General features: G+C 41.1%; 1 protein-coding gene across 6 annotated transcripts in view; it reads right to left on the reverse strand.

The window, feature by feature from the left end:
- Nucleotides 1–27,501, reverse strand: part of DPF3 (double PHD fingers 3) — a 269,649-nt gene that overhangs the window by 30,375 nt on the left and 211,773 nt on the right. For 5 of the 6 annotated variants that reach the window (XM_075065418.1, XM_075065416.1, XM_075065420.1 and 2 more), the window contains one exon: nucleotides 21,292–21,420. In XM_075065418.1, the coding sequence (XP_074921519.1) occupies nucleotides 21,292–21,420 (129 nt within the window). Of the gene's footprint in view, nucleotides 1–8,692; nucleotides 11,073–17,212; nucleotides 18,582–21,291; nucleotides 21,421–27,501 lie in introns of those variants that run through there. The other variant, XR_012655786.1, reaches the window with a different exon arrangement.

Consider the following 27,501-nt stretch of genomic DNA (forward strand, 5'->3'; position numbering starts at 1 on the left):
TGCAACGCTTCAGAAATCGACGTTAGCCTCGGACCATGGACGCACAACGCCGAATTACTGTGCCTAGTGTGGCCGCATGAAATCGAATTTATAATATCAGTTTTATAAAACCAATTTTAGCTAATTCGATATTATCCCGTAGTGTAGACATGGCCTGAGTCTCCTCTGGTGCACACCAGTTTTACATCAGTGCAACTCTATTGACTTCAGATTTGCACCGGCATAACTGTGATCAAAATCAGACTGTGTATAGAAAGGTGGGCCTGATTCTCCACTGCACCTTGGGCAGATGCAAAAAGCTACCATTCCTATTTTCACACAGTACATAAGGTGCAAGGCAGCAGAGAATCAAGCCCAAGTCATACTTGACACAGTTTCTCACGGAGCAATAAGAATATGTTCTGCTCACTGATTAGCATGTCCAGCTTCCCGACAACAGAAAACCTGATTCATTTCTGGAGTTACACTGCTGTGAAGCTGGGGTAACGGAGTGGTGAAACAGGCCCCAACTGAGAGGTGTAAGAGTGGAATCTGACCTTAGATCCATTGAAACCATTGTCCTCCCAGAATTTCCCATCCTGAATCAAGCAATGTTCTGCTTCCTTCTTTCCCAAACTGATCCCTATTAGACACTGCTGGCTGCTAAGCAAAATGGCTATTTCTTGCCTAAGAAAAATAACGTGGGAGCACTCAAATGACCTTGTCTCGAAGCCTCAGCTCATTACTGTACTGAATAAACCGTCCAACGCAGTACAATTCCTGGGGGTGATTTAGGTCAGCGCGACCTCCAAAAAAACCACCAGCCCGCATCACAGTGTGCATAGCATTATGGGTAATGATCTGCTAATTGCCAAAAGGCAGTTATGCTGCTTACCAATACCATCAGGAAAGAAACCGCCCTCAGGCACTGCACAGATTCTGTACACCAGGGCTTTCAGTAGCAGGAACACAGATCCTAATAACTAAAATAATACAACTTCTAAAGTATGGCAGAGAATGCTATTGCTACTGTGCTGAGTTTCTACACCCAGCAAACATATGTACTGGCAAATGTGGTGTGTAAAGTATTCCTAGCACTGTATTCCTTTCAATACAAGATGTTTTCTGTATTTAATTGTCTAGCAAAGTGAGGCAATGGTAAGATGAAAGGGTGGATGGGGGAGGTGGGCTGCCTGTCCAGACAGGGTCAATCTCTACCTGGAAAGCCAATGCATCATTTGTCTGGGGAACCTTTTTATTATTCCTCAACAAACTGCAGTGGAAAAAACTCCAGCACAGCTCAGACCTTGTCACTATGCACTGCAGACTCCCCAGCCAGGCCAGCTCACACACCAGAGAGCTTTCAGTCAACTGGCAGGCTCACTAACCCTTTCAAAATGAGCAGTGAAGCAAAAACACTTGGTCATAAACACTAAAATAAAGGATGAAGGGTTACGGTGCTGTTGTGTTGGGTTTTTGTTTGTTAGTTAGTTAAATCAGCTCTTCCCAGTAGATTAAACACATCTGTCCTATAGCCTATTTACAACATTGCTATCCTAGGGGAGCCAGAGATTTCCAGTGGTATTGTTATAATGAAAGGAATGCTGTAGAGTCTAAGGTGTTTGGGAAGCCATGGACCGGGTATCCTTTTGTCAGTGTGTGAAAAAGAACCTTATTTTTAAAATAAATATGATCTCCACCCTTTCTATATGAGCAATAATCCTGCCATCTGTTAAAACCAACAGCCCTGACTGCTGCTGCCCTAATACCTGCTCCTTCCTCAACATCATTGGTGTTAAACTACTGTGTTAATACAAACAGACAGCAGCACGTCTGCAGGGGATTCTAGCGCTGTCCAGCATACAGATACATTGAAGGTAACCCTTGAAAATACGTTTTCTAGCCATGCACTAGATCCTGGTAATGCCATCTATTCCCGAAAGGTGCAAGAAGGGGTCCCAACCAATATTGCACTGCAATTTAGAACCAGCCTCGGAAGCTGATGGGACCAAAAGTGTCCCCCACATTTCAAGCACTGAAAACACCTCTTTTCTAAGTTGGTATTTTACATTCCAGGGATGATTTTTGGATAGAATTTTATAACCATTTTGTTGTTGCTATAAAAATTCTGTTTTTAAAATTCATTTCTTCACAGGACTTCCCCCTCCCTGCCACCTCTTATGACGTTGTTTGGCTCTTTAAAAAAATACTCTCCCCTGCACTCTTTTGTAAGGAAGATTTGCAGTGTTGCAAGTAGAGCATTGCCTCAGAACACAATTTTTGCATGAACTTAGTATTCGTAAAAGTTGTAGAATGACAACCCTGACACCCCCTATTTATCCACAAAACAGGCTTTGCTACACTGATCTGTTTCAAACCTGAGCTGGAGGGACTATCGGTGGAGGTGAGAGCATTGGCTGGTTTCTGAGGGCCTTTCAGTCCTTGGCTTTTCTTCTCAGACTTTCAACAAGGGGGGCACTAGTGGTGATACACCACTGAAATTCCACTTAAGCCCATAGGGGCTTCAGTGGAACAAATACCTCGTCTCTCTATGAACTGGGGTGATTTCCCCATGTGTCACAAAACAGCCATCAGATAAGAATGACTCCGACACAATTGAGTGGATTGGTTTTTAACTCGTGAATTTGAGGGGGGAAATATCTTATCAGTCTTCTCAGCCAACCAATTCTCTTCCTAGAATGCATTAAGAACAGCTCAGAATTAAGTTACTAGCCAGAATGGTTCCCAAAAATTCAAATCAAATGGCAAACTCCATAGAAATTACTTAAATTTCACTATTTAATATTAAATGAACTGCAGAAATAACTATGCATAAGACATTATGCCATTGCATACACAGTAACCTCATTGCTGTTACATGAGGTAACTATGTATCATACAGATAGATAAATTCAGCACAACGAGTAAATGGCTCATTATCTACATAAACATATACTGTAAATGTAACAGCTCTGGCTTTCCCATGCAAGTCTGTTGAATTGCCTATAATTTATACTATTGCTAATATAGTAGTGTAATTGTATACTCCAACATAACTAGTGCCACATCACTCAGCTAAACAGAAAGAAAAACAATTCTGAATAAGCAGCAGAGAATCCTGTGGCACCTTATAGACTAACAGACGTTTTGGAGCGTGAGCTTTCGTGGGTGAATACCCACTTCTTCAGACGCAGGTAGTCTGAATAAGTTACTTCATTCATTCATTTAAATGGACTCCATGTAGTGTGAGTGAGTGAGAGAGAGAAAGTATATTATATATAAACATACTTGTCATTGTTTGTAATGCAATTTTAGAAGCTGGAAAATAAAATTGCACTGTCATTTTTCCATTCTCCATTTTTTAAGTATTTTGGTTTTCCTCTCTTGCCAATGGAGCATTGGTCAACATGGCTGCCTTTTATTTACTTCACCATCAAAATATCATCATTTAGTGGGAAGGGCTTAGTTAGTTAACCACATGCTGCAACCAGCAGAGAGCGCTCACACCGTGATTTCAATAAATCATGCCAAAGTGGTTGTGGTTTCTGTTTTTTGGTGGAAAAATGCCAGACAAACATAGGTTCATTTGTTAGATCACAGATGACCTTCCACATCAGAACAACAAGTGAAAAGGTCAGTCATATTTTAGGCTTTAACAAGCTAATAGCATTCCTTTAATGTATATAAATGATATTTTATATCATCTAAATATCACATTTGATTAATCAAGCAATTAGCAAGTGGCACAGCAGTGGACATAAATGCTTACAGTCCACTCAGTACCAAAAGGAATTACTGAGAAGAGGCTATCATGCAAATTAAAATTAAACACTATTTTATTTATTTATTGCCTTGTCCTGTTGGAATTAGCTGTAGCTCTTAGGCCCCGATGCAGTTTTAATTTTTTAACTGCTAGCAGGCTTGGTAATGGCAGTTCTAGTCATGACAAAGGGCCTAAGGGATTCTCTCATAAAGCCCGCAGGCTTCTGAATGTCTTTGACTCCAATTAACTTTAATGAGAGTTAAACCTCTGATCAGGTTTCTAGGGAGCTGCATCCAGATACCAAAGAAGCCTTTTAAGAGAACTAGTGCTAGGCCCCTTAAATACAAGAGGGCCTAATTCTTATTTACATAAGGCCAGAACAGAATGGCAATATTCCTAGAACAGTGTAAAAGGGGCTTCAGGGCCAGATTTATTAAGGTATTTAGGTGCCTAGTGGGAATTTCACATGTGCTTAGTTGCCTAACTCCCATTGAAATCAACAGGGAGCCTGCTGGGAAGAGGGCAGGTGACAACTCTCCAGAGCTTCCAGACCAGGCCTGGGAGAGAAATCTGCAAAAAGCAGAAGCCTGCTGAGGAATATGCCTCAGCTGAGGGACCTACAGGGAGCAGAGGGTTGCTGGGCACAAAACCCCAGCTAGAAGGGCAGCAAAAAACTGAGTCTGGAGGAAAGGCTATAAGGAAGAAGACACCCTGATAAAGAACTGGAAAGATGTTTAACTAAGGAGGAGGTTTATATGGCTGCTGAAGCCCACTATAAACTGAAATGACAAATTAAGCCTGGAGAAGATGGCTGAAAGGTTTTGAGTGTTATATTACAGCAAAAAGCTACACCAGAAGCAAAGCAGTATTGTGGAAACCCCAGCATTTGTGATGGAAGGAGAAACTGCTGCAAAGGGTGTTGTATGAAGTTCTACGTCTGGCATATAGGTGTTTTACTGGGTATCTGTTATTTACTGTGGTTTTATTGGGTATCTGACGCTTACAAAAATAAAAACAACCACCTTCGTTACTGTACAGCTCTTGACTGCCTCATGTCATATGGGTTCCTCTCACTTAAGAGAGTTGGCTTCAGTCACTTGAGATTAGCACAAAAGTAATTAATGCCTATTTCCTGGTGAAAGAACTGTTTAACATCTTAAATTAAGTCTCCAGTAACATTGGCATAATTCTTGTAGTGCTCTTTTTAAAACCTCTAATCTGTTTCAGGGAAGCTGGTTATATGTGAAGAACATGCTCCTTCTCCTCCCAAAGCACTGCATGGTGAAGTCACATGGCTGCTAATACTATAACAGAGACCCAGAGGCTGATGAGGCAGAGTGGTTCAGTTCAAGCAAAAATGTCTCAAAGGATCACAAACCTTTAGGAGGACATTGATATGAACTGGAAGGTCTCTTAGGGAATTTGCCATCATAGATGGTTAAGAATAGCAAAACCAGCGTGGATAGGTCCTTCTCTTGCCAGGCGGAGCTGTCTATCAGCCAGGAGTTCAAAGGAAGACTGTCCTCTTTAGGAATTTGCCAAAACTTCTGTTGCTTTCGTGCAGGCAGCAGCAGTTCAGAGAACTTCAATCCACCATTCAACTTCCCTTGTTCAAAATATGTCATCTTTTCTGTAGCAGCTTCATAACTGGACCCTGTCTGTAGGTCACTCAATACCACTCCATATATTTTAGACAACTTTAAACTGAAACCCAGTCAGCAGTTTCTAATTATATTGTGGATGATGATATACAAAGACAAAACTGCTCCAGAAGTCTAGGTTGTTTTAAAAAAAGAAGGTGGCACACTTCCTTATCATGGAAGAACTGGATGCCAGATGGATGAACAATCATCCAAATCTTAGTTATGGTAAGTACTGTTCTAGACACAACGAACACATATCAAGGGAGTACAAATGCATTGGGGTCTTCTAGAAAACAATGATGAAGTAAAGCAATGCAATAAAGGGTAAGTCTCTTGTGTCATCAGAACTAGGATTCAGTTGTTTTAAATGTCCAGATTTGGTGGAGCAAAGGAAATCCCATTTTACAGTGTTTGTCATGGAACAAGAGAGAGCTTAAACAAATACAAGCCCTAATTCAGGAAAACGGTGCCATTCCACTGAAGTTAATTCAGTGCTTTCCTGAATAGGGATGCTTTTGAGTAGGGATGTTTTAGTGAGTCGGGCTCCTGGTCAGGAAGCATCAAAAAGGGGAATGAGAGGTTAGGTCACTTCAAAAGAATATTAAAGGTTTTGTTTGGGATGGTAAGGGACATGTTCCCTCATACCCCATTGGTTGGATGGTTTTGATTACAATCGGGACTCACAGTTTTAGGAAGAAAATATTAACCAGAAAAAGACTTTTTGCAGGTATGGAGAAGTAGTGGGAATAAACCAGAAATTGTATGTAGTAAAACATTAAATTAGGCCAAACCAACCAACATTTTTTTCACACAGCTCATAGACTAGCCATCACAGCCCTTAGCTGTACAGCCCTAGGGATAAATCTCCACATTAATTGGGAGCAGTGCGAGACTGGTGGACACAGGGAGGCAGATTAGATGCAACTGGAAAAGAAAATGTTTCCTTCTACCCTCTTCTCACCACTGTCACCAGTGGGAGCGCCCCTCTAGAGCAGAAAACCAAGATGTATTTATCTAACACTTTCCTACTCTAGACTGCTCAGGAGTTGGAGGGAACCTGAGCTCCCTTAAATCCTACATTGTTTCTGTAGAATTAAAACTTTCACCTAAGTACAATTATGTTTCTGGACCTTATGGGTTTAAAAAAACCTTCTATATGGGAGCTCTATGCAGAGCTGCCTTCCGGAGTCTAGCAGTCTAAAACAGTAGCTCTACACTGGTGGGAATGGATGGGGCCTTAATAAAAATCTAAGGCGGCCAATTTAAATGCCAGCTTTCACTCCTGATCACTTTAGCATAAATATCTAACTCATCTACTTATCCACAATTATTGGACACAGTAGCAGAGATGATGGGGGTGGAGTAGGGCAGGGAAAGACGGCCTGTATCAATTTAACAGAAAAGGTACAGTGCTATGAGCAGTGGAATCCTGTAATAACATCTGTTCTCTCCTTGATTTGTTAATGGCTAAGCCTGCCCTCTAGCTAAAGTTCCATGTCTAAGAGAAAAGCAAGGGCAAATGGAAAAAATCACTGGGCTTCCTACCCATTGTCTAGGGAGATACAAGGGAAGGATTTTTCCCTGCAGTTTTCGTCTCTCCTTGTCAAGGATCAACAGCTGTGTATGGTAGTCCACCCTCATACTGATCTTCCTGCTGGCTGCGTGCTCTGTTCAGCACATCAGGGAGCTAGAAATGATCTAGGATCTAGGCACATTGCAGCTGGGGAGAGAAGGAGCAGAGACTGCTACGATCAAGGATTTGGAAAGGGGAACAGGGATTTACTATGGCAAATCCTCCTCCCTGCCCAGATATGGGACAGGGAAGAAGAGCATCCGCTGTCTAAAATCCCTCTGGAAGAATAGTTTTGTGGGTCTGAACTCAAGTAAAGGGGGGGTGGGGGGTGCTTCCAAGAGTGAAGCCCAGAGAGAGTCAACTGGAAGTTGCTGGGTGAGGTGGGTTAAAAGGTACTAAGGGTCAGATCCTAGAGTTTGCTATAGCGACCCTAAGCAGCCTTAGAGCTACCCTAGTAGGCCAGCTGGGGGATTCCACCAGCTCTATGCCAATCTCTCTCAGCCCCCTTCTAGCCCCAACATATGGGATGTGCCAAGAATGGGAGGGCCATGGCCAGTGTACAGGACAATGGCACCTTGATGGCCATTACAGATCATGCAACTTGCAAAAGCCTTTAGGTTGGTCTAAATTTGGTCAGGGGACAAACTGGCAGCTACAGTGATTGAGGGAGAGAAGAAGGGGCTTTAAAACCATCTTTCCCTTCAAAACTTTTTTCACCAACATTTTCAAGTCCTCTCCACCCCCGATGAAGACAGGAATCAAACTAGTGATTGAAATGAAATTTACACGTGTGAAAGAGGCTATACAACTGAACAGAGGATGGTAAGCTTTCCATTACAGGGATATTATTACAGAGATATTCCCTCTACTATATTGGAGGATTTAAAAATTCTATAGTCTCATTCTCTATGGGTTTTAGAGTAATTCACAGCCCTACTGGATTAATCCCTATTAAATTCTATAGAGAATTATTGGATTTTCTCCTTTTTGCGATATATTATTTGTCATTAAGTCCAGTTTTGGTTTCACTACTCCAGGGGCTCTATTCCCAAACATCAAAAGACCACTTAAGAACTGCACCCAACTGCTACTATTCCATGCAGCCCTGAACACTGAAAGTGCCTTCTGTAACCTCTTCTGGTAGCCGAGAGTGTGATGGGGGACAGGGAAACCCAGCAGAGTTTCAGATAAATGACAGCACAGTTATCAGAGGAAAAAGAAACAAAGAAAAACCTACCTAAAAAGGCTACTGCTCCCAGCAGACCTGAAACAGTCACCTCTCTCATTCCTTCCCCATCACCCTACCCCAAAATGTGTGTGTAGGAGGAGAGGTTTGATGTTTACATTGTGAAACAACAAAATTAACCAAAAGCTTGAAACTGGGACCTAGATACTGAAGCGATGGCACATTAGAAATATTGTGGATAGGTTCTGAATTTTAAAAAAATGATGTAACCAGTCAAAAATCTATGCTAAGGCGGGCAGTGTCAAATAATTTTGACTCTGCATTTGACCTACTTTAACAAAGTTGTGTTAATCTCAAGGGGAAGGTCCTCCAAATACATACACAATTAAGATCCACTGCTATTGCTACATGATGGAAAACAATCATTCCTATTTACATGGGCCCTACACAAAAGCAATATTTTATTCCTCCTCTGGCTACCTCCACAGAAGCAAGTAACAAAAACTGTTCCCAAAATCCAGCCAACAAAGAAAAACAAGAAAGCTGTGTTAATTTCAAGCTTCATTAGCAAATACAAAACAAAACCCAAGGACAAAAGTCATCATTTACCAAATGGAAAAGGAAAACCAAATCAATAGAGAAGGAAGTTTTATTTTAAGCCTTGAAGAGAATATTGTAAACAATGGTGAGCTTAAAGTGTATGTACAGCAAGTATATCTGACAGTGGGGTTTTAGAGATGATAGTGTGCACTAAAAAGATCTTGTGGGATTTGTTGATAAAGTAATATTTACAGAGAAATATACAATGGGGGCATCAGGAGACTTTTATTTAATAAGAATATTACACAAATTAAATCCAGACCCTACAGTTTGAGAAGTTTCATTACAGTTGTGCATCTTGTTATATTTTAACAGAACAAAACCTGATTATTTTTAAAAGCAGTTTAACAACTGCAGATTTCCAAAAAAACTGGCAAAGTGTCCTGCTCCTGCTCCCATTGATGGCATTATAAGTTTTGCCACTGAATTCAGTGGGAGCTGGCATAGAATCTACAGTGATGTTACATTGCCTACACCTGCAGATTTGGTCCTAGGTGTTAAGAAGGGGAGGGGCTCCTCCAGATCCTGCATTCCTAACACACCCAAGATTCCCAGTGAAGTCAACTGAAGTCTTGGGTGAGCAAGAAACAAGATGAAGGGTCAGGGCCTTCATTATCATCACATATGCTACCACCTTCCTGTCAATGGCAAAAGAATAGGTTCTCCCCAGATGCCTTTGATAAATAATTTAGTGATTAAGCAGAGGTGACTCACTGGATGAGGAGGGACAAGGATGCTCAGGCCAGCTCTACACTAGAAATATTTTCTGGCATAGTAATGTCAGTGTGATTGTTTTGCAACATTTCTATACTGGCAAAAGTCCAGTTATATGAGCATAAAGATGCCTTTGCCAGTATAGCTTATTTTGCTTGGGAAACTGATACCATCTTCACCAGTAGCAGCTATAATGGCAAACCTTTTCTAGTGTAGACTAGGCCTCGGGTTCAAGTCCAAGGCCTTCTTTAGGAGACTAGGCTGTTCTGTATCTTTAATTTGAGACATTCAGAACCAGACTGCACAAAGCACGGTAGGGAACAATCTTGTACTGGCCCCTGGAGATGGACTGGGTAACCAAAGAGATCCTTCAATTCATCCATGAATCAATACATCTTACCAGGCTGAGTATGAACTCTTTCCTTCCCACACATGCTCCATAAAACTAAATTTAGGGTTCTACACATGGCATCTCACACTTGCCTCCTCCTGAGTCACCCCAGCTGCTTATTTCTGAGGTGCTTAAAAGAAGTTCTGCATGCCTTTGAATGTCCAATAGTTCCCAAACTAGGGCTCAATTATACAATGGAGCTGCACTTGGGAGTGCAAGGGACTTCCACTGGGAGATTCCATACCCAGAATGCTTGAACGCTCAGGCCCTTAGATTGCAAGCCTCTCTCAGAATGAGCTGCTGAGTTACTAAAATTAAATGTAGCACTGCTGTAAATTGAGATATTCCTTTTTTAAACCTCTATTTTCAGCAGCAATATTTCCCAGAACTGGTAAAGCCAAAACTTGTTTCAGTCTATAGAAAAGATACATCAATATTTCTTCCAGCCTGGACACAAAAACCAATAACAAGAATTCAGCCTTTGGGTCTGTTCTTTGCTTTTTCAGCAGTATATTTGTTCAGATTTGTGCCTACCACAGTAAAGCAAATAAGCTTTAAGTATCTAACAGGGAAACAGTACCAAGAATTTAGGAGAAAGTAAACCAGAACAATCTTCACTTACCACATCCAATTTGCAAAAAATAAAAATACCCAGCACATGTATGAATGGCTTCTTTAAAGTAAGAGAGAGCAGAGTTGATCTTTATTTTCATAATTAAAAAAAAAGGTTTTCCTTAAAGTAAATATTCAGTCTTTATTTTACATTAAGTGCTTTTTTTTTAATTTTCATGTCTTCACAAAATTGTTTTTAAATTTTGAAGTAAACTGTATTTTAAACAAAAATACTGTGCAACTTGAGCACTTCTTTTCTCTCTTAAATATTGAAATAAATAAAATAGTTGTCTTTTTTTCGGTTTGTTTGTTTGTTTTTCAGTCATTTCTATTGTAGATCAATTCCAGTTTGACCTGGGTTTACACACACAGATAAAGGACAGTGAAATCAAGACGTTTAACAAAGAAAAGGTTTTCTTTGTATTGCACAAGCTTAGGGCATCCCAAAACTTCTGAGCAGGTGCCAGCAGGCTTTCTACAGTCCAGGCGCCTGTGCCAGCTGGGATGAGTTGGGCAAGGAGAGGAGAAATATCAAAGCATTCTGGCTTCTCTTGGCTTTCTTCGGAAATGGCTTGCTTGAAGGATGCTGGAGTCCATGAGGGCAGGGCAGACTGCAGAGGGAAAGGCAATACAAAATAAAACTAAAAAACCCCAAACAGACAAAAAAGCAATGCTTCAAAAAGAACAAAAGCAAAATCTTCCAGTTTGGCTCCCACTCCACTTCAAACTTTTAAAATATAGTTAGACAAAACTCAGTTTCCATTGAGTGTGGGTGTCCAAAATGAATACCAAGAGAAGATAAATGGGACGTGAAGGGGTTACATGTAACCAAAAAATCCCCAAACATTGTGAGCTTTTTCACTGTGGAACATGTAGTTACACTTCCCGTCATTACTCATCTCCTACAACTGCTTCTTCACTAGCGGTTAATACCTTTGGTTTATGAGATCCTGAGGTGTTTAAGTTGTTATTATTAAACATTTATATAGAGCCACATGTGTATGAAAAGCAGGAACACATGTTCCCTACCCAGAGGAGTTATGTGATGCCAGCCAAATTTTAGAACTCACACACATATGTGGTGGTGACAGCCACGTGATAATTCTGGAACAAGTGAAAAACTGAATATCACACCTGCACTCCACCCACTAGTTCATCTCCCCTGGGGCTAACTCCTGTATTCCAAACCTCTGAGCAGTGTCAAACAGCCACTACCATAGTCTATCACTAAAATATTTCTTTCCTCAAAATGTGAAATCCACTCATCTCCCTCACTCCCAAAACTGAAATGGTCAGCGGTTCCAGGACAGGAAATATTCAGTCATGGAGCCGTGATGCATTTAAGAATCAAAACCTCAGAAACTATTGATGACAGAAAGAGATGCTGGGAGACAGGGGAGTTCCCCTTTCCTTCTGGACACACCACTCATTTCTAGTTCCAGTAAATTATGAGATAACAGGCCTTAAAATCATGAAACCTGAAGTTTCAGAATTATATTATAATTTCTCTTCTTTTTCAAGATACTAAAGACAGATAGAGGGATATGAATAATAGTGCCAATTCAGTTGTTTGAACTCTAAAATGTTTAAAAAGTTTTTTCCCTATTAAACAAACATTTTACAAACACATGAATAATTACAACCTACAAATAATACAAAAAACAGGAAGAATAGGGCTTATTGAAAGCATCAATTTATGTTACAGTAAAACACATACTGGGCAGATCTTATTTAAGCAAAATTCCCGGCCGAGCCAATAAGGCATTTGCCTGAGGAGTAGGCTAAGCAAAATTGATTGCCATTAGCAATGAGCCTAGGCCAAAGAGTTTGGATCAGGATCCACATTTTGAACACTCAGAGTTTGGAGGTGTTTAGATCAGAGATTGTGTTTAGAGACCATCTCTAATGGTCATAAAAACAATTCACCAAATTATGGGACAACAGCAGGGGGAGAATGTATTCATAACAGATGGTGTCCCAGAACTGGCTGGGCTCAGCCACTGTCTGGATGCAGCTCTGATGTGTTCCATGCATCAGCAGGCAGCACACTGAGCCTCTGTCTCCAATCAAGAACCAAAGTAGAGAGCTGTAAAATGGCAAATTTGAACTCAAAATGAGAAACTAATGTAAAAGCTTAAAGACAAAACAACATGGAGACGGTTACTTTTGACAAACTAAATATCGCATTCGGAAACAAACCAGCATCTCACATTAACTAGTGTATTTACAGTGCGATTTGACTGCAGTAGCAGAAACTAACCCAGAAAGTCCACTGCTGATCCTATTGAAACTAATGGTGAAATTCTGATTTCTGTTGCAGCAGAACACAGGAGACACTAGTTAATGTGAGCTGCTCATTTGTTTTAGTAGGCGATATTTAGTTTGTTGTAGGTAATCCTCCCATAGTTGTTTCATTCTGATACAAGTCATAAAATCAGTAAGTAAGGGAGAGGGAGGAAAATATGAGCTAATTTTATTTCCATCCCTTCTTTGCCACTTGCCCAAATAAAGCATTTATTTCCTAGCCATTATATCAGCTAGGCCTGTGTTAATTTCTCACCCGCTTATAAATCACCCAATCAGCAATATTCTGTTTAAGACTTTAAACTGTCATCTTCCAGTATGAGGCAAGGTCCATCCGTGTTAAGCAGGTCCTTTAATTAAATCCCAGGAGTTGGAGCATACCAAGAATGGCCTGGACACTCTACCTGGCCTTTCCTCCCACCAGTCAGTTGCTCAAGTGGTGCTGCACTCTCAAACTCCACTATCTCCACCACTAAGATTCAAGGAGAGCTTGCAGTGGTTGGATAAGGAAGCTGTGGGTCTTCTTGCAAGTGCTCTGAGGCCCTTTCGTATGGAGGAGTTGGGAGATGTTTGGGAAGGTGCCCCCACATTATTAAGGGAACATACAAAAGCCTGAAAAATAAAATCTGAGAAACAATGGAACCTGAGCTCCAGCCTGAGCTGCAACTTCAAAACACTGTCTATACAGCTATTTTTAGCTATTTTTAGAGCCCTGCTAGCCCAAGTCTGTTGACCCAGGCTGGGGAGTTCACTCCAAAATATTGTGTAGATATACCCTGAGGTTGTAGAGAGTAACATTTCCCTCGAGTTTAAGAGATTATTTCTCTCCTCCAACCCCCCAACCCACACCCAATTTATGTTCTGGAATTCAAGTCCATAAACTCTCTTTATGCCTTCTTGGTTTGCTCAGTGGCTTGTTTTTCTTGGGATACTCCACTAGGACTGTGCAACTCCCCCACCCCTACTGAGAAGTCTGTGGTGCTGGTGGTGTCAGGTGCCTCCTTTTTCCTCTGGCTAATTACAGCTCCTCTCACATATTCTCTGCCTTCAAACTGCATGTGATCTGACCCTCCTCTACCCACTCCTACAAGAGTATCAATTAGCACCATGTGGACTTGCATATGCTTTCATCTCTGACCTCTATGGCCAACCTTCTTCCCCTATTCTCAATCTCATGCCTCAATACCATTCAACACTCCTGGGTGTATTTAACTTCTATTCCGATGATCACTTCCATAGTCACAATTATGGCTACTCTCCCAGCCTGGTTTTCACCAGGCAGTGTTTCCTCTCCCACCACTGCATTTTTGTTTCCTCTCTGTTATCACACTTTTTGTTCAGCATCACTGTCTGTGACATTCAATCACCAGCAATCTCTCAGATTCCTCTACTGCTCTCAACTCTCTTCTCCCTTCCTTGACTGCCCTGCACTCTGCATATTGACTCCATGACCACAGCCTTCAACTCCAGCTTCTCCTTCGTGCTCCACTCCTACACTACACTCTCACACTGCTCAGCCTGTCCTATTAAACCCTGAGCTGCAGCTCTCTCCTCGCCTTTGTTATTTTACCATAGCGAGCACATCTGAAGATGTTCCATGACTACACTGCCCTCCTCCACAATACATTTATCCTTTCTTCCTTCATCTGTCAGGACCAGATCAATCCAAGGAGCGTACACACACACACACAAAATATAGCTACTGGGGATTTTGTACACTACTAATAAATGTTGGCTGGCATTTTTATACATGAGCTTATTGTGCGCTCTTAGTGAGAGCAGGGCATCGCCCCTGCCCCATTGCAATTAAGGAGGGCACCTAGTGGCTACAGGCACAAATTGACATATATGGTCATCATAACTTTATTCATGAAAGTAAGCCATTATTTAATGCATTATTAATATTTGATTATCATCTGTATTCTAGTAGGGCCCGGATTGTGCTAGGCACTGCTCAGACAGGCAAAGACAAAATCTCTACCCTGAACAATTTACACTTAGACACTAAAACATAGACAAATGGACTAAAGAGGACAAAGTTCCAGCATCGACCTTTCCCAGGTTAACCCATCTTCCACATTACTCCCATGAATCTTTTCTCCTTCAAAATATATTCAACCCTTTTTTGGGTCTCTATATATTTAAAGGAACACTGTCAAACTTTTAAAAAAAACACAATTCTGTCTGAATTTTTTTTTTAGCTACTATAATTCCAAGTAGCCACTATGGCAATAGTCTCCAAACTGCCTCAGGGGGCACAGAGGAATGTTCAGGGGGGCACGTGGCAGGGCCAAGGCCAGCCCTCACAGTGGGATGGAGTGGAGGTGCCATCCAGACCCACAACTAGCTCTGATCCCAGACTGGCTCTGCCTAAGCCACAACTCCACTCTTCCCCCTGCTCCACCCCAGCCCAGCTCCAGCCCAAGCTGCAGATGCTCCTCCCTCCGTTCCTCCCCCCTGCTCCACCCACAGACCAACTCAGCCTCTAGCCCCAGCTCCTCTAGCATCCCCAGTTCTGCCCCAGCTCCACCTTCAACCTGGCTGTGAGGTAATGGGAGTGAGGGGGCGTGGACAGTTTCCATTACCGGTAAGGGGGACACAACAGGAAAAGTTTGGCATCACTGCCCTATAGTATGATAACTTTAGCAGAAGGACATAAGAAATAACATTTTCTTCTCAACGTATTTTTTTAAGTTTGTTTACTTTGTGCATTTGACAGTACTTTGTGAATAAACAGTTCTACTGCTTCTTTTGTATAGTCAGTGTCCTCTGTTGCTTGTGTGGCCTTTAACACAGCAACAGGAGAGAGAAAAACATGTTTAAAATACAAAGTTACAATGTGACTGAAAACCCATAAACATTAGCTGGGGTGGACAGGGAGAAGGGCAGGTGTAGTGTGAAAAAGTACTTTAAACTCATTTTTTGAAATATATTAGATTTCAAGTTCATAGCCTCCTTTTAAATCTTCAGAACTACTGGACCAGATTCTGCTCTCAGCTACACTGACACAAATCCAAAGGAACTCCACTGACTTTATTGGTATTATTCTGGATTCATATTAGGGCCAGTGAGAAAATAATGTGGCCAATGTGTCTATTCAGCTGCGGACTCTCTTCCATACTATTCTCCACCCTGACTTCCATTCCTTCAGTCTTCACATTTTAATGTCTGGATTCTAATATATAGGAATAAAATAACAGATAGATAAGCAAAACAATGACTACGAGGCTACTATTCTTTCAGGGATTTGAGATAATCAGACAGCTCTGTTCTTGTGGCTTGCCATCAGAAGCAAGATGGAATTTAAGCTTTTAATAAACACAGAAGAGTTTCACAAACTGCAGACTGTACAAACAAAATATTAGAAATCTATTCCATGTATTTGTTCAAACAAAACAGAATGATTGTGGAAAGAGTGAATGTTAATGTTCATGTTTCATTGACATGGTTGAGTCAAAATACCATTGATGTGACATTTGATCGATTATAATATGACTTGACAAGCAGTGGGAGCATAGCCCAGTAGAACAACAACAGGAAAAGATTACCAACATGGGGATGCCTCAAAGGAAACTTTCTTTGGGTCACACATGCGTTAATATATACTATATATAAAAATACAGATTTATTTTGTAATTTTATGCAGGATCGTTTTCTACAGTTCTAAGGGCAGATTCTTAATGGAATCCAGAAGTCAATGGCATCACTCTGGATTTACACCTGCATATCTGATGGCAGATTCTGGCCATTAGTTATTTCATTCTTGATGTCAACTATAAAGATGCACAGAAGCATCACACTCAGGATTAGAGTTTATTTCAACACTGGAATGTAACAAAAAGGCTGAAGGAGCCATAAAATACCTGTTACAAACTGGGCTGGGCTGCCCCAGCAAAAGAAAGCGAGTAATGGAAATAACCAGCCCCTTTTGGACATGATTTACTCAAGAATTAGAACAATGTGCACCCAAAGTCTACAGTGCATGCATGTGTTTCTATCATGAGTTCTGGGAACATGAACACACCACTCAAGCTTCCCTCTTGGTGTGAAACTGACTCTACTGAAGACAATGAAAATGTTGTCATTGACTTCAGTGGGGTCAAGATCTCACCTTTATGGTTTATGTTGGCACTATAAAATGACAAAAATATATCCTTACCCCTAATCCTGCAGTCCTTACAATGAGAGCATTAGGACTGCAGGGTGGAACCTACACGCTTAATGTTTGGGTACGCTTTATTCCTAGTTATAACGTATTGGGCCGAAGCCTGCTCCTACAAAACTCCCATTAAATTAATAGGGAACAGGATCTAGCCTGCTGTACATAACACAATCACACAGTTTACTTTAAAGGACTTACTGCTATAATAAAACAATAAACGGTTTGTTGAAAATCCACCACACAAAGAGTTCACAGTGGCTGAAAAACATTTCTGTTTGGACATACCTTTCAAATCTGTCGCATGGCTCCTCGGTCGTGGGACAGTGCTGGGAGGGAATCACTCTCTTCTCCATTACCCTCAGGACTTTAGTGAGTATTGCTTTGGTTTATTTCAAGAGAAGCTATTGAAAAACAACATAAAGTGCCTCACAAGACACTACAGAGAAATAAAAATCTGGGCAACAAAATGTGTGTCTGAATTTAAAAAAAAAAGAAAGAAAGAAAGAAAGAAAGAAAGAAAGAAAAATATAGGTGAGGTATTTTTCCTTTTAGTTTCTTCAATGATTCATTCCTTCAGCCATTTTGTCTTTGGAGAGTCTGTGACTTGGCATTTATATTCCATCCCTGTGCTTGGAAATTGCTCTCCATGAGGTGAAAGATGAAGAAGAGGGGAAAAAAGAGAAAAAAAGCTGCACGGAGTGAGGAGAAGATGAAAAGGTTGGAGGGGCGGAGGAGAAGATCTCTTACGAGTGCAGAGGAGTCCAGAGGAATGATGGAAATGTGTTCCTCAATGTCATGGTCTTCAGAGTTGCTTGCATTTTCAAGCTGCTCAGGGTGAGTGGTAGAGGAGCACGTGAGGGGGAGTCACAAATTCCACGCGCTACAGTAAGTGCAAAATCTCACATTGCAGAAGTCATCAAACCAAGGGCTTCATTGTCATCTCAAACAATCCACCCCACAGTGGTTTTTCTAGAAACAGTTCTAGTATCAAGTAGATGTCCATTGCTTTTTTGTTTTTTGTATTTTTTATTTAAAAAGTCTTTTTTCTAATAATATATAGAATATATAAATAATAATAATAATTAAAAAATTATTTGGGTTGGGTTTCTGCTCTCCAACCCATTTGTATTTTTTGTGGTTTGCTGATATATATTAAAAGATGAGAAAATCAACTCTGCTCATTATTGAAAAAAAAAACAACTAAATCCACATTTCAGGTTTCCAGAGAGAAAGAGGGGGAGGAGAAAGGAAACAAAGTAAAATTAAAAAATAAAAAGTGAATAAAAACTTTCTGTCTCTTTGAAGTAGTCTTATGTTTTATACGTTTGTGCTTTCAGTGTACACACCCAAAAGGGAAAAAAGGGATCTAAAATTAAAAAAAAAAACTAGTAATAATAATCATAGTAGTAAAAAGGATAGAAAATTGCTCAAAGAGTTTCTGTGTCTGTTTAGCTATTTTAGCAGCCACCCTTTTTATTTGTAGAGGGAGAGCTGCTACCATGGCCGCCTCCTCGGCTCAAGAGAGGCTCTTCCGCATCATCCTCATCAAAGCCGTGAAATGTTGAGGTGTCGCTTTCCGATGTGGAACCGAACAAGTCCTCCGTAGTGCGTGCTGGCGCTGCTTCCTCCTTCCTGCCTTCTCTTCCCAAATGAGCTGACATGTATGATGAATATATCAGCACATGGGTTAAGCAACAGGCATCATCATTATTTTTTAAATCATCATAATTATCAAACAATGCAGACTATAAACCCGGTAGGTGTGAGTGTGCCCACAAATCAACAACAACATAGGACAGTAGAATAGTAGTAAGAAAAGGTAAAAAGGGGTTGGTTTCTCTTTTAAAGAAAAAAACCTACAATAATACAGATGCCCTTAGGTATGGCAGCGAAAGGGTTAATGTTGTTTTCCTCTCTTCAAGAGACATTAAAACTATTCTCTCTTGATTACTTTGATCAGCTTTAAAAGATTTTTAGACCACATAAATAATTAGAAGCTGTTAGATTTAAGTACAATTATTGTCCTTCAGATTGGCATCAACTGTCATAAATTTGCTGCTGTAGAATAACAACTCACTAGATATTTCATCAGTATTGCAATGGGGTGGGTTTTTAAAAAAATTCTCATCTCTGTCTCTTCCTGTCTCTGCCCTAAAGTAGCTCCTTTGAAGACAAAGTGAAAAACATTTTAAAAGACTAAATATTCATTAAATTAATATATTCCATGTTAGAAATTCCATGGACTCGCTTGTGAAAAACAAAAATGAATCTACACCATCTAGCAGCTAAAATTGCCAGAATAAAGAATGATTTGCATTGGGGGACACTCGAAAGTTTGAAAGTCTTTCATTCCATTTTTTCCATATAGGGTAAGAAATCCTCAGCACAGACATCAGGAGCAACAAACAACAACAAACAACAACAAAACTTTAAAAAGAGAAGTTAAATACTGAAATCTGTAAAACTAAACTTTTTTCTGAATCAAATGTGATATGTAATTTGCAGTACAGATGTCAGAATCCCACTTCAAGAAATGCAGGGCAAAATATGACCCTTGAGCCCTAGGAAAATGAAAGCATTGTGTTGGTAGGGGAGGTTTGTGGTGCTATTCAGATGCACTAACTAACATGATGATACACCAATTGCTTGGTCCCTTAAGCTGAAGGAAGCAGCTCTGTTGCAATTATACTGTATTTCCTAAGGAACAGACTTAGAATCAAATCCTGTACCCCAAAAGGAAATGAATATAATAAAAGAATCGGTAAGTAAAATAATCACTTCCTAGGAATGTGATTTGACTGACTGAATACTGGGAAGAAACAAAAGAATGCACATGGCCTCTCCTCCATTTGTCTTTCATCACCAAGAAAAGTAAAAATGGCAACCATTAGTCATTAATATTATAGGTTAAAAATCTATGTATAGTTGCACCTTAGGCATTCTCATCACACGTCTATCACACAGATGGAGAACCCTTGTAAATGACTCAGATGGATGAGAATTTGTAAAAAGTGTTTAACGGAATTGTTTTGTGGGGCTTGTCCACAGATAGGATACAACAGTAAAAGGGGGCTGATAATCTACTTTGCAATACAATGAGGAAGCCAACAAACTAGTGTATCTCAGTCATGTTCTGAAGACAAATATGAAATTACCATAACAAATAGCAAAGTGACAGAACATTTTGATCCCTGTCATTGTGCAAGATTGGGGGAACGTTCAAATGAGTGAGGCTGGGAAATAACACCCCAGGCAAAAGGGAAAACGGGCATCATTTTCCAGTATGGCAGTGTAGACAGTGTAAGCTTCTTCTCCTTTATTATGAAGCAAACACAAAAGCACAAAAAGACTCATGTTAGTGTTTGCAGAGCACTTGTAGCAAAGCCCTTAGAAGACCAAGGGTTGCCATTGGTCCACTGATAAGTAATTGTCTTCAAAGATCAGAACAACAGTAGAGGACATTTGTCATTTAGGGCCAAGTCCTGCTCCCTTTGAATTTGATAGGGATTTTGATATTAATTTCAATGGGAGCTTGAGCAGGCTGTTATTTCAGTACCAGAACACTCTACCTTATATATCAGCAATTATGCAACAAACACTTTCCAGTGAATAAAGAACAGAAGTAACAGCAATTTTGAAGGTTTCAAATTTCAATGTTTTCTTTTGTTTTCACTTATAATCCATGGCCTTCCTCCCCCCTTTCCAAAAAATCACAACAATTGGGAAATTTGAATTGGAATTCCCTCCCCCAGCCAAAAATAACAGCTCAGCTGGGACGAAAAAGAAAAAACAACCAACAACTCAGAAATAAAGACAGCTCAGGATGGGGAAAGATGCAACTTCCTAAATTTAAAAAGAGACACAGGAAGAAAACAGATAAATAAAAACCTCTTTAAACAAAATTAATGATAGTCATCTTGTAAGAGGATAATTCTTGACAGCTATTGCCATGCCTACCCTGTAATTTCCCCTTCTTTCTTTTTTGGATGAAGAAATGCATGAAATGTGTAATCAATGGAAATGCTCGTCATGCAACTTTCATAAATCTTGAAAGTAATTTACATTTGTAATTACAGCATTTGAAGACAGAGCCCATCCTTTAACATTGTCATAGGATTTTCTCCCTCCATTTAAATAAGAACGAGTACTTATGTTCATGGCAGCCAATAAATACAATATAGCATTATACTGATAGATTCATAGATTAGATCATAATTGTCTGGTTAGCCCATTAGCAGAACAGAAACTCTGACAACCATCCTTCCCCACAAACAATAAGCAACTACCCCAAAACATCAGAAAGAGCAAAAAGGGAATCGCGCTAAATTGTTCATCTTAGAAAGTTGCAAGGAGAAGTCACCTACCCGAGCGTCCACAGTCTGAGCATGACACAAGCTCCTCTGGACAGCCACTTTTTTTGTTCATACTGGAGCCTCCAAGGCAGAAGTCACAGTAGTTGTTGGGAATGATGGCCCCGTCTGGTCCTTTCTGGGCTGTAGGCAGGTTAGAAATTATATGTACTTAAAGAGCGCACACTATGTACATTTCTCCCTTCTCCTCTTCGCTATGACATTAATTTGATGACTTTGGTGACAATAGCCTTCCCCAAATATTTTCAATTAGGGTGACAAGCGAATTGTACAAATCACTTTCATTTTAAGTACATTACATACCAAGGCCCAGAGCTCTGAGGCTCTTCTGAACATCCTGTTAAAATGGACAAGTCTGGTGAGCAATGTCCTGCTCTCCCTTAACATGTGGAGAGATTGTGTTGCTATTGAGCAATTCTAAGTGTTTTACTTTTTTTTCTTTTAAAGAAACACTGTCAGCTTAAACATTCCATTTCTTACTCTAAAATTGTTTACCTACACTTATTTGATTTTTATAAATAACTCTTAGGATTTCTATAACAGAAAGAAATTAGAGGGGGGAAAGCATTCTCTCTTTCTTTAGCTTGTGTAGTTTGTGCCTTTCGCAGCACTTTGCATACAGTAAATGTCACCTTTTCCTTATATAATCAGTTAGACCCTGATCCTCCACTGGAATCTGCTAGCAATCCTTGTGTCCATACAGAATCCCAAATAAATGGGGTCTCTGCTAATGGAACCACAGGCAAAATCAGAGCCTTAGCCAGTATTCCCTATAATTTTTCTTTTGCACAGCAACCAGGGAAGAGAAATAAAATAGAAAAAAATTGTAAAGACACAAAACACCAAACTCACACCAGGATTCCCAAAAGTTTCATGAACCATTGACTGAACAGGTCTGTTCAGATCATATTCACAGGTGCAGTTTGTTATTTCAATTAAATGTGGCTCTGCGTTTTCAACAAAGGCTTTGTCTACATACAGATTTATACTTACTTAACTAAATCAATACAAGACATTTTAAAAATGGTTTAAAGGTGTCCACATAAGGGTTTGCACCAGTTTAATTAAATCAGTTGAAAAAGACACCTGTCATCAGCCTACTGTGAATTTTTGTGCAGAAAAGACCTAGGCTCCACTAAACATTTGGTTTAAAACCAAAATAAAAGGATCTCAGAAATCCTGGCAAATTAACCTTCAAATTCCATAGGGTTCCAGTTCAAAACACATTTTTAAAAATGCTGGGTTTGGCTAAACAAGGTTATGTTTTTCTTAAAGCCTGAGCTTGTTTGGCCAAACAACTTGGTTAGTTTTAAGAGAGAATTGGGTAAATGTATGAGTGCAATTGATTGATGGGGCTGCTTGTGATGGCAGGGGGCAGGACTCAATAGAAAGAGGGCTCACTTCCACTTTATGTCCTATTTTCCTAAAGCTCATGCTTCAGGATTTCAACTGGCTACTGACAGGGGTCAGGAAGGGATTTTTCCCCTCAGTGTATGCTGGGAAGTTTTTTTATCTCCTTTCTCTGAAGCATCATGAATGGTCATGGCGGGAGATGGGCCACTGAGCAGGATGGGCCAGAGGTCTGAGATGGCACTAAGTATTCTCTCTCTCTCGGGTACTTGGCTAGATGGTTCTACGTTCAGAGTCTAACTGAATGCCATATCTGGGATTGGGAGGGAATTTCCCCCAAGTCAGATTGTCAGTGACCTTGGAGGGTTTCCCCTTTCTCTGCTGCATGTAGATGCGGGTCATTTGCTGGGCTAATCTGGGTATATTTCATTTAATCATTTCCCTGTCATTACGGGGGCTTCTAGCACTAGTGCATCTCGGTCCCACCTATTCTCTCACTGTGACACATAACAGCCTAATCTGCTGTAGGTTTCATTTACTTTTGTCTCATGTCCATTGTTGAGTTTAGTGTGTGGGTGCTGGGTGGTGTTGGAGGCCTGTGATCTACAGAAAGTCAGACTACATGATGTAGAGAGCCCTTCTGGCCCTAAACTCTGTGACTCCTGGAGTCATATGAATATATGAGCTTTGATTAAAAAAAATACTTCTTGTCCTCATGGTTACAGAGAATTCTTGTCCCTGTTATGCATTTCAAAATTAGAACTGTTTCAGCTGTACTTGAAAAGTGAACCACAGAGGCTCATAAACCAGAAGGCAAATAAAAAGAACTCCACATTTATTTTCAAAATTTCATGGATTTTATGCCAATCTCAATTTTTGGGGCCTGACTCGTGATTTTTAAATGCATGGGGCTGGCAACACTGCAAAGAAGAGGCATAATTCTCCATTGCCTTGCACCATGCTGTAGTCCTTTATATTTGTGCAACCTGAATGCAAATTGTGTGTAATATGCTACCATGCGATGCATAGAGAATTCTCATTCGGTAATGTTTTGCACCTACTTTGCATAACCACCACACAAGTTGCAAGGTAGTGAAGAATCAGGATGGAGCCATTTGTTTTAGGTTGGGGGTTTTTGGTGTTTGCTACTTTAAATGAATACAGCAAATTGCTTACAATTACATGGATGCCATTAAAAAGGGACTTTCTTACCCTCTTTACTCCTGCTCTATCCACCCCCTTCCCATCCTCCTTCTTTCCATTTATCTTATCTTCTGCTAGGTTAATGCACCCACATAAACATAGGCAGCATGTATAACAGGCAAAGGAAGGCTAAGCCAACCCTGGCACGGCTGCTGCCAACCCACCACCTGGGCCGCAGTGACCCTGCCCCGAGGCTGCCACCATCTGCTGCTGCCTGCCCACTGCTGCTTGCCGCGTCCCTCCTCCTCAGGGGTGGGGAAGTGAGGAGGGAACGCGGCGAGTCAGCAGTAGGCCAGAGGGTCTGGCAGGGGAGTGAAGTGGCTCGCTCAGCTGTGCGCAGGGGCTTGGCCTGGCCCAATGTGGCTGGGGCTGAGCCGGCAGCTCCAGAGATGCCAGTGACTCAGCCTGGTGCTTGGTAGGGATGGGGCCCTTCCCGTCCAGGGGCCAGCTTGGCTCAGTGTGACCAGCTCAGTGGGGTTGGCAGCTCAGCCCAGTGTAGCTGGGACTGGACTGGTGTTTGGGGAGGGCGACCTGGCAGGGCTGAGGTGGGTAGACTGCGGGGCTCCTCCATTTGCTGAAGGGGGATAGAGGCTCTCGCATGCGGGGGGCAGGGCCTTGGGCAGAAGGGGCGCAGCCAGCAGGCTAGCCTCCCCAATGCGGGGGTTCACCCACCGCCCATACACATAAACAAATAAATAAATGAAACTAACACTCCATTTGCTGCCATCTCAGAGTTCACTCTGCCTGTGTGTTCTACCCCTTCCCCCATCCTGGGTCTGTCTTGTCTATTTACACTGTAAGCTCTTCAGGGCAGGGACCATCTACCACTCGGTGTTTGTACAGTGCCTGGCACAGTGGGGGCCCATTCTCAGCTGGCCTTTCAGCACTGCCATAATAAACAGGGGTAATAATAATCTTCACAGCATGGTGGTTCCCTCTATTGCCCTACTCACTTTTGACTTGATCCAAAGCTCACAAGAATCACTACAAGTCTTCCAACTGAATTCAAAGGGGTTTGAATCAGGCCCTTTGCTTCCACTTGAGGCCAAATATTCCATAATGGATACCTAGAGGAGCATATCCTGAAAGCCCATATTTTACAATGAATAAAAAAAAATGGATTTTTCTTAGAAAATATTACAAGCTTCTTTGTCTCAAACTTAGGCCCAGATTCCCGCTCCTGTACCTGTTCCCCACCGTTCACGTCTACGTCCAACATTTGGCTGCCAGCTCAGTTCAAAGCCAGCCAATAACCCTTCCTGTGTATTTCAAGTTTTCCCTTGGAGAACTCGATGATATATAATCTGAACCTATAGGGTAAGTGCCACTGTGCTTTCCTTGCTCTCTTTGCCCCCCTACTGCTGACAGATCTCATCCCTCTGAAGGGCTGACATGTTTCCATAGCAACTAGAATCCTAGCTCCAGTTGCCTCTGGTCTTGCCACCTGTTATTACTTCATCTCTCAAGTGTAAGGAATTGTAGCATGTCCCCTTATTTTGCTGCTCAAAATGCATCTACAGAGACTAGACAGACTTAAAAAATAAGAAATTAAAATATAAAAATACATCAATGGGAGTTTGGGGGAGCAGCTGCTAGAAGATATACCTCAGGACAAGCCACCCTCTAACTGAGCAAGAGATGGATTCCCAGCTGGAGATGCACCACTTCCACCTGGCTTATTCCCAGTTTTTAGTGAGAAATGGAGAAATTCATGGGGGTGCGTTGCAAAGGGAACGGCTCATTGCACAGACCTGCCAGTTTTTTAGTGTAGGGCAGAGCTCTGGATTAGAATAACACGAGGTAGATGGCATAATCCATGGGTGTAGTGAAGGACAGGCCAAGCGGAGCTCAAATAAATTTTAGTTCACTTCACTCACCTTCCATCTCTCTCTCTCTCTCTCTCTCTCACACTCTCACTCACACACACACTTTTATGTATTGCTCTCTCCTATAAACTATTTTTACAACGTTTTCATTAAAACTCATGGAAGGAAAAATGCAAGCCAAACAAAATGAGAGGAAATGGCCAGATTCTTTGCCATGCAAGCCTGAGAAGAAGGCTGCACCATCCAAAGAGATGGTACAATCTGCACATACCCAGAACTGGCAACTCTCATAACAGCATTTTGGCCCCTGTTGGAATCAGTCTCGTGATGACACAAGAAGCTCCGGCCTTCGTGTGATTTCTAGCCCTGTTCTATAGCCCTGATTGGCTGGTCTTTCCCAGGAGGTGGGGTAGTGGGAAAAGCAGTCAAATCAGACCTTCTGCAGGAGACAGATAGGTTTCTCCCATCCTCCCCTTATGAGCCAAGAGGAGTTTTTGGGTAGGACAGGGAGCATCTGATGCCATTTTCACAAGAACGGCTATGGGGCTGCAGACCATAATTAACTGATGGGCTGTGGGTGGGCAGGTGTGGGGCTGGGAGGACATATTAATTAATTGGATTTTTTGGGTTTAGGGAGAAGGTGTTTGTTAGCTCTCTGAGCCATCAGGTAGCACTTTATACAAATTTGAGCAGTTTGATCTCAGCTGAATCTTCTAGCAAGAGTTTTTGCACCAGGGGGCCAAAATCATGTGATTCACTATAAATCTGTAAGAGCTGGCAACATGGTAATTGTCCAGCACGCACTGGAGATGACCAGGGTGAGTTTAAAAATGAGACTAAAAACCCATTATATTAAAATCTCCTGGTTTCTGGGCCAATCTCAGGATTGAGAGGGATCTGATTTATGATTTAACTTTTAGTGTTGGCAATACAGCACTCCCATCACACTGGAAACTAAGGGAGGGATTGCCCTACCTGAGACACAATCCATCTTGGAGCTCACACTGGGACAGGGCAGCTCTGAACTCATCCAAAATGGGTTAGTACATTATGGGCACACATTGGTCCCTCCTAAATGTAGAGCATTTTGAGGATGGAAATTGCACCCATGAGGCATGTGTGAACTCATGTTACCTAATTTCAAGCCCAGTCAAACACTGGGAGCTTTCTTGGCTTTGTATTCTGCTTTGAAGAAAGGAGTTGAGAGGTGAGAGAAAAATTATAATAAAAAATATAAATATGTGTATTATACTATGCAGAGAGCCCGAACCTGAGCCAACCTTAGTTTTTTTGAGGGAGGAAGTGGTAGTGATGCAGCATATGATTTTTAAAGGCCAATTACTCAGTCAAATCAGGATCAATTTCCTCCAAAACACTTCAAAGTGCTTCTCCTTAATGAAGGCTACTTTCCTGCCAAAATTTCTGTGCCAAGCCATTTAAAGTCTCAAGAAGATTTTGTATAATGGGGAAATGTATGTTTTCACCCTCCCTGCATTCATAATGACTGAACAAGGTTTCCTCAAACTTCCCCATAACATTCAGGCATGGAAAATGTCAGCCCAAAAGGTAAATGTTTGGGAAAATTATGATTAATTAAAAACAGAGGGTACAAATGGAACCTGTTACGCAACCTTAATGCTATAAGTCTGACGGCTCCATCAAATTTCATTTTAAAATGACATTTACATTCATTCCTTTATAAAAAACAACAAAGGAAAAGCAAGAAAAATGGAATAAGCTAATGAGATATCTAATCAGGGCAAATGCAGCTCTTCACTGAAAAGGCACCTGCTGTAGGATTTCCTGTAGGAAGGTGGGTGTTGGA

This window comes from Chelonoidis abingdonii, chromosome 4 (assembly GCF_003597395.2).
Source record: "Chelonoidis abingdonii isolate Lonesome George chromosome 4, CheloAbing_2.0, whole genome shotgun sequence".
In the NCBI taxonomy this organism is placed as follows: Eukaryota; Metazoa; Chordata; order Testudines; family Testudinidae; genus Chelonoidis; species Chelonoidis abingdonii.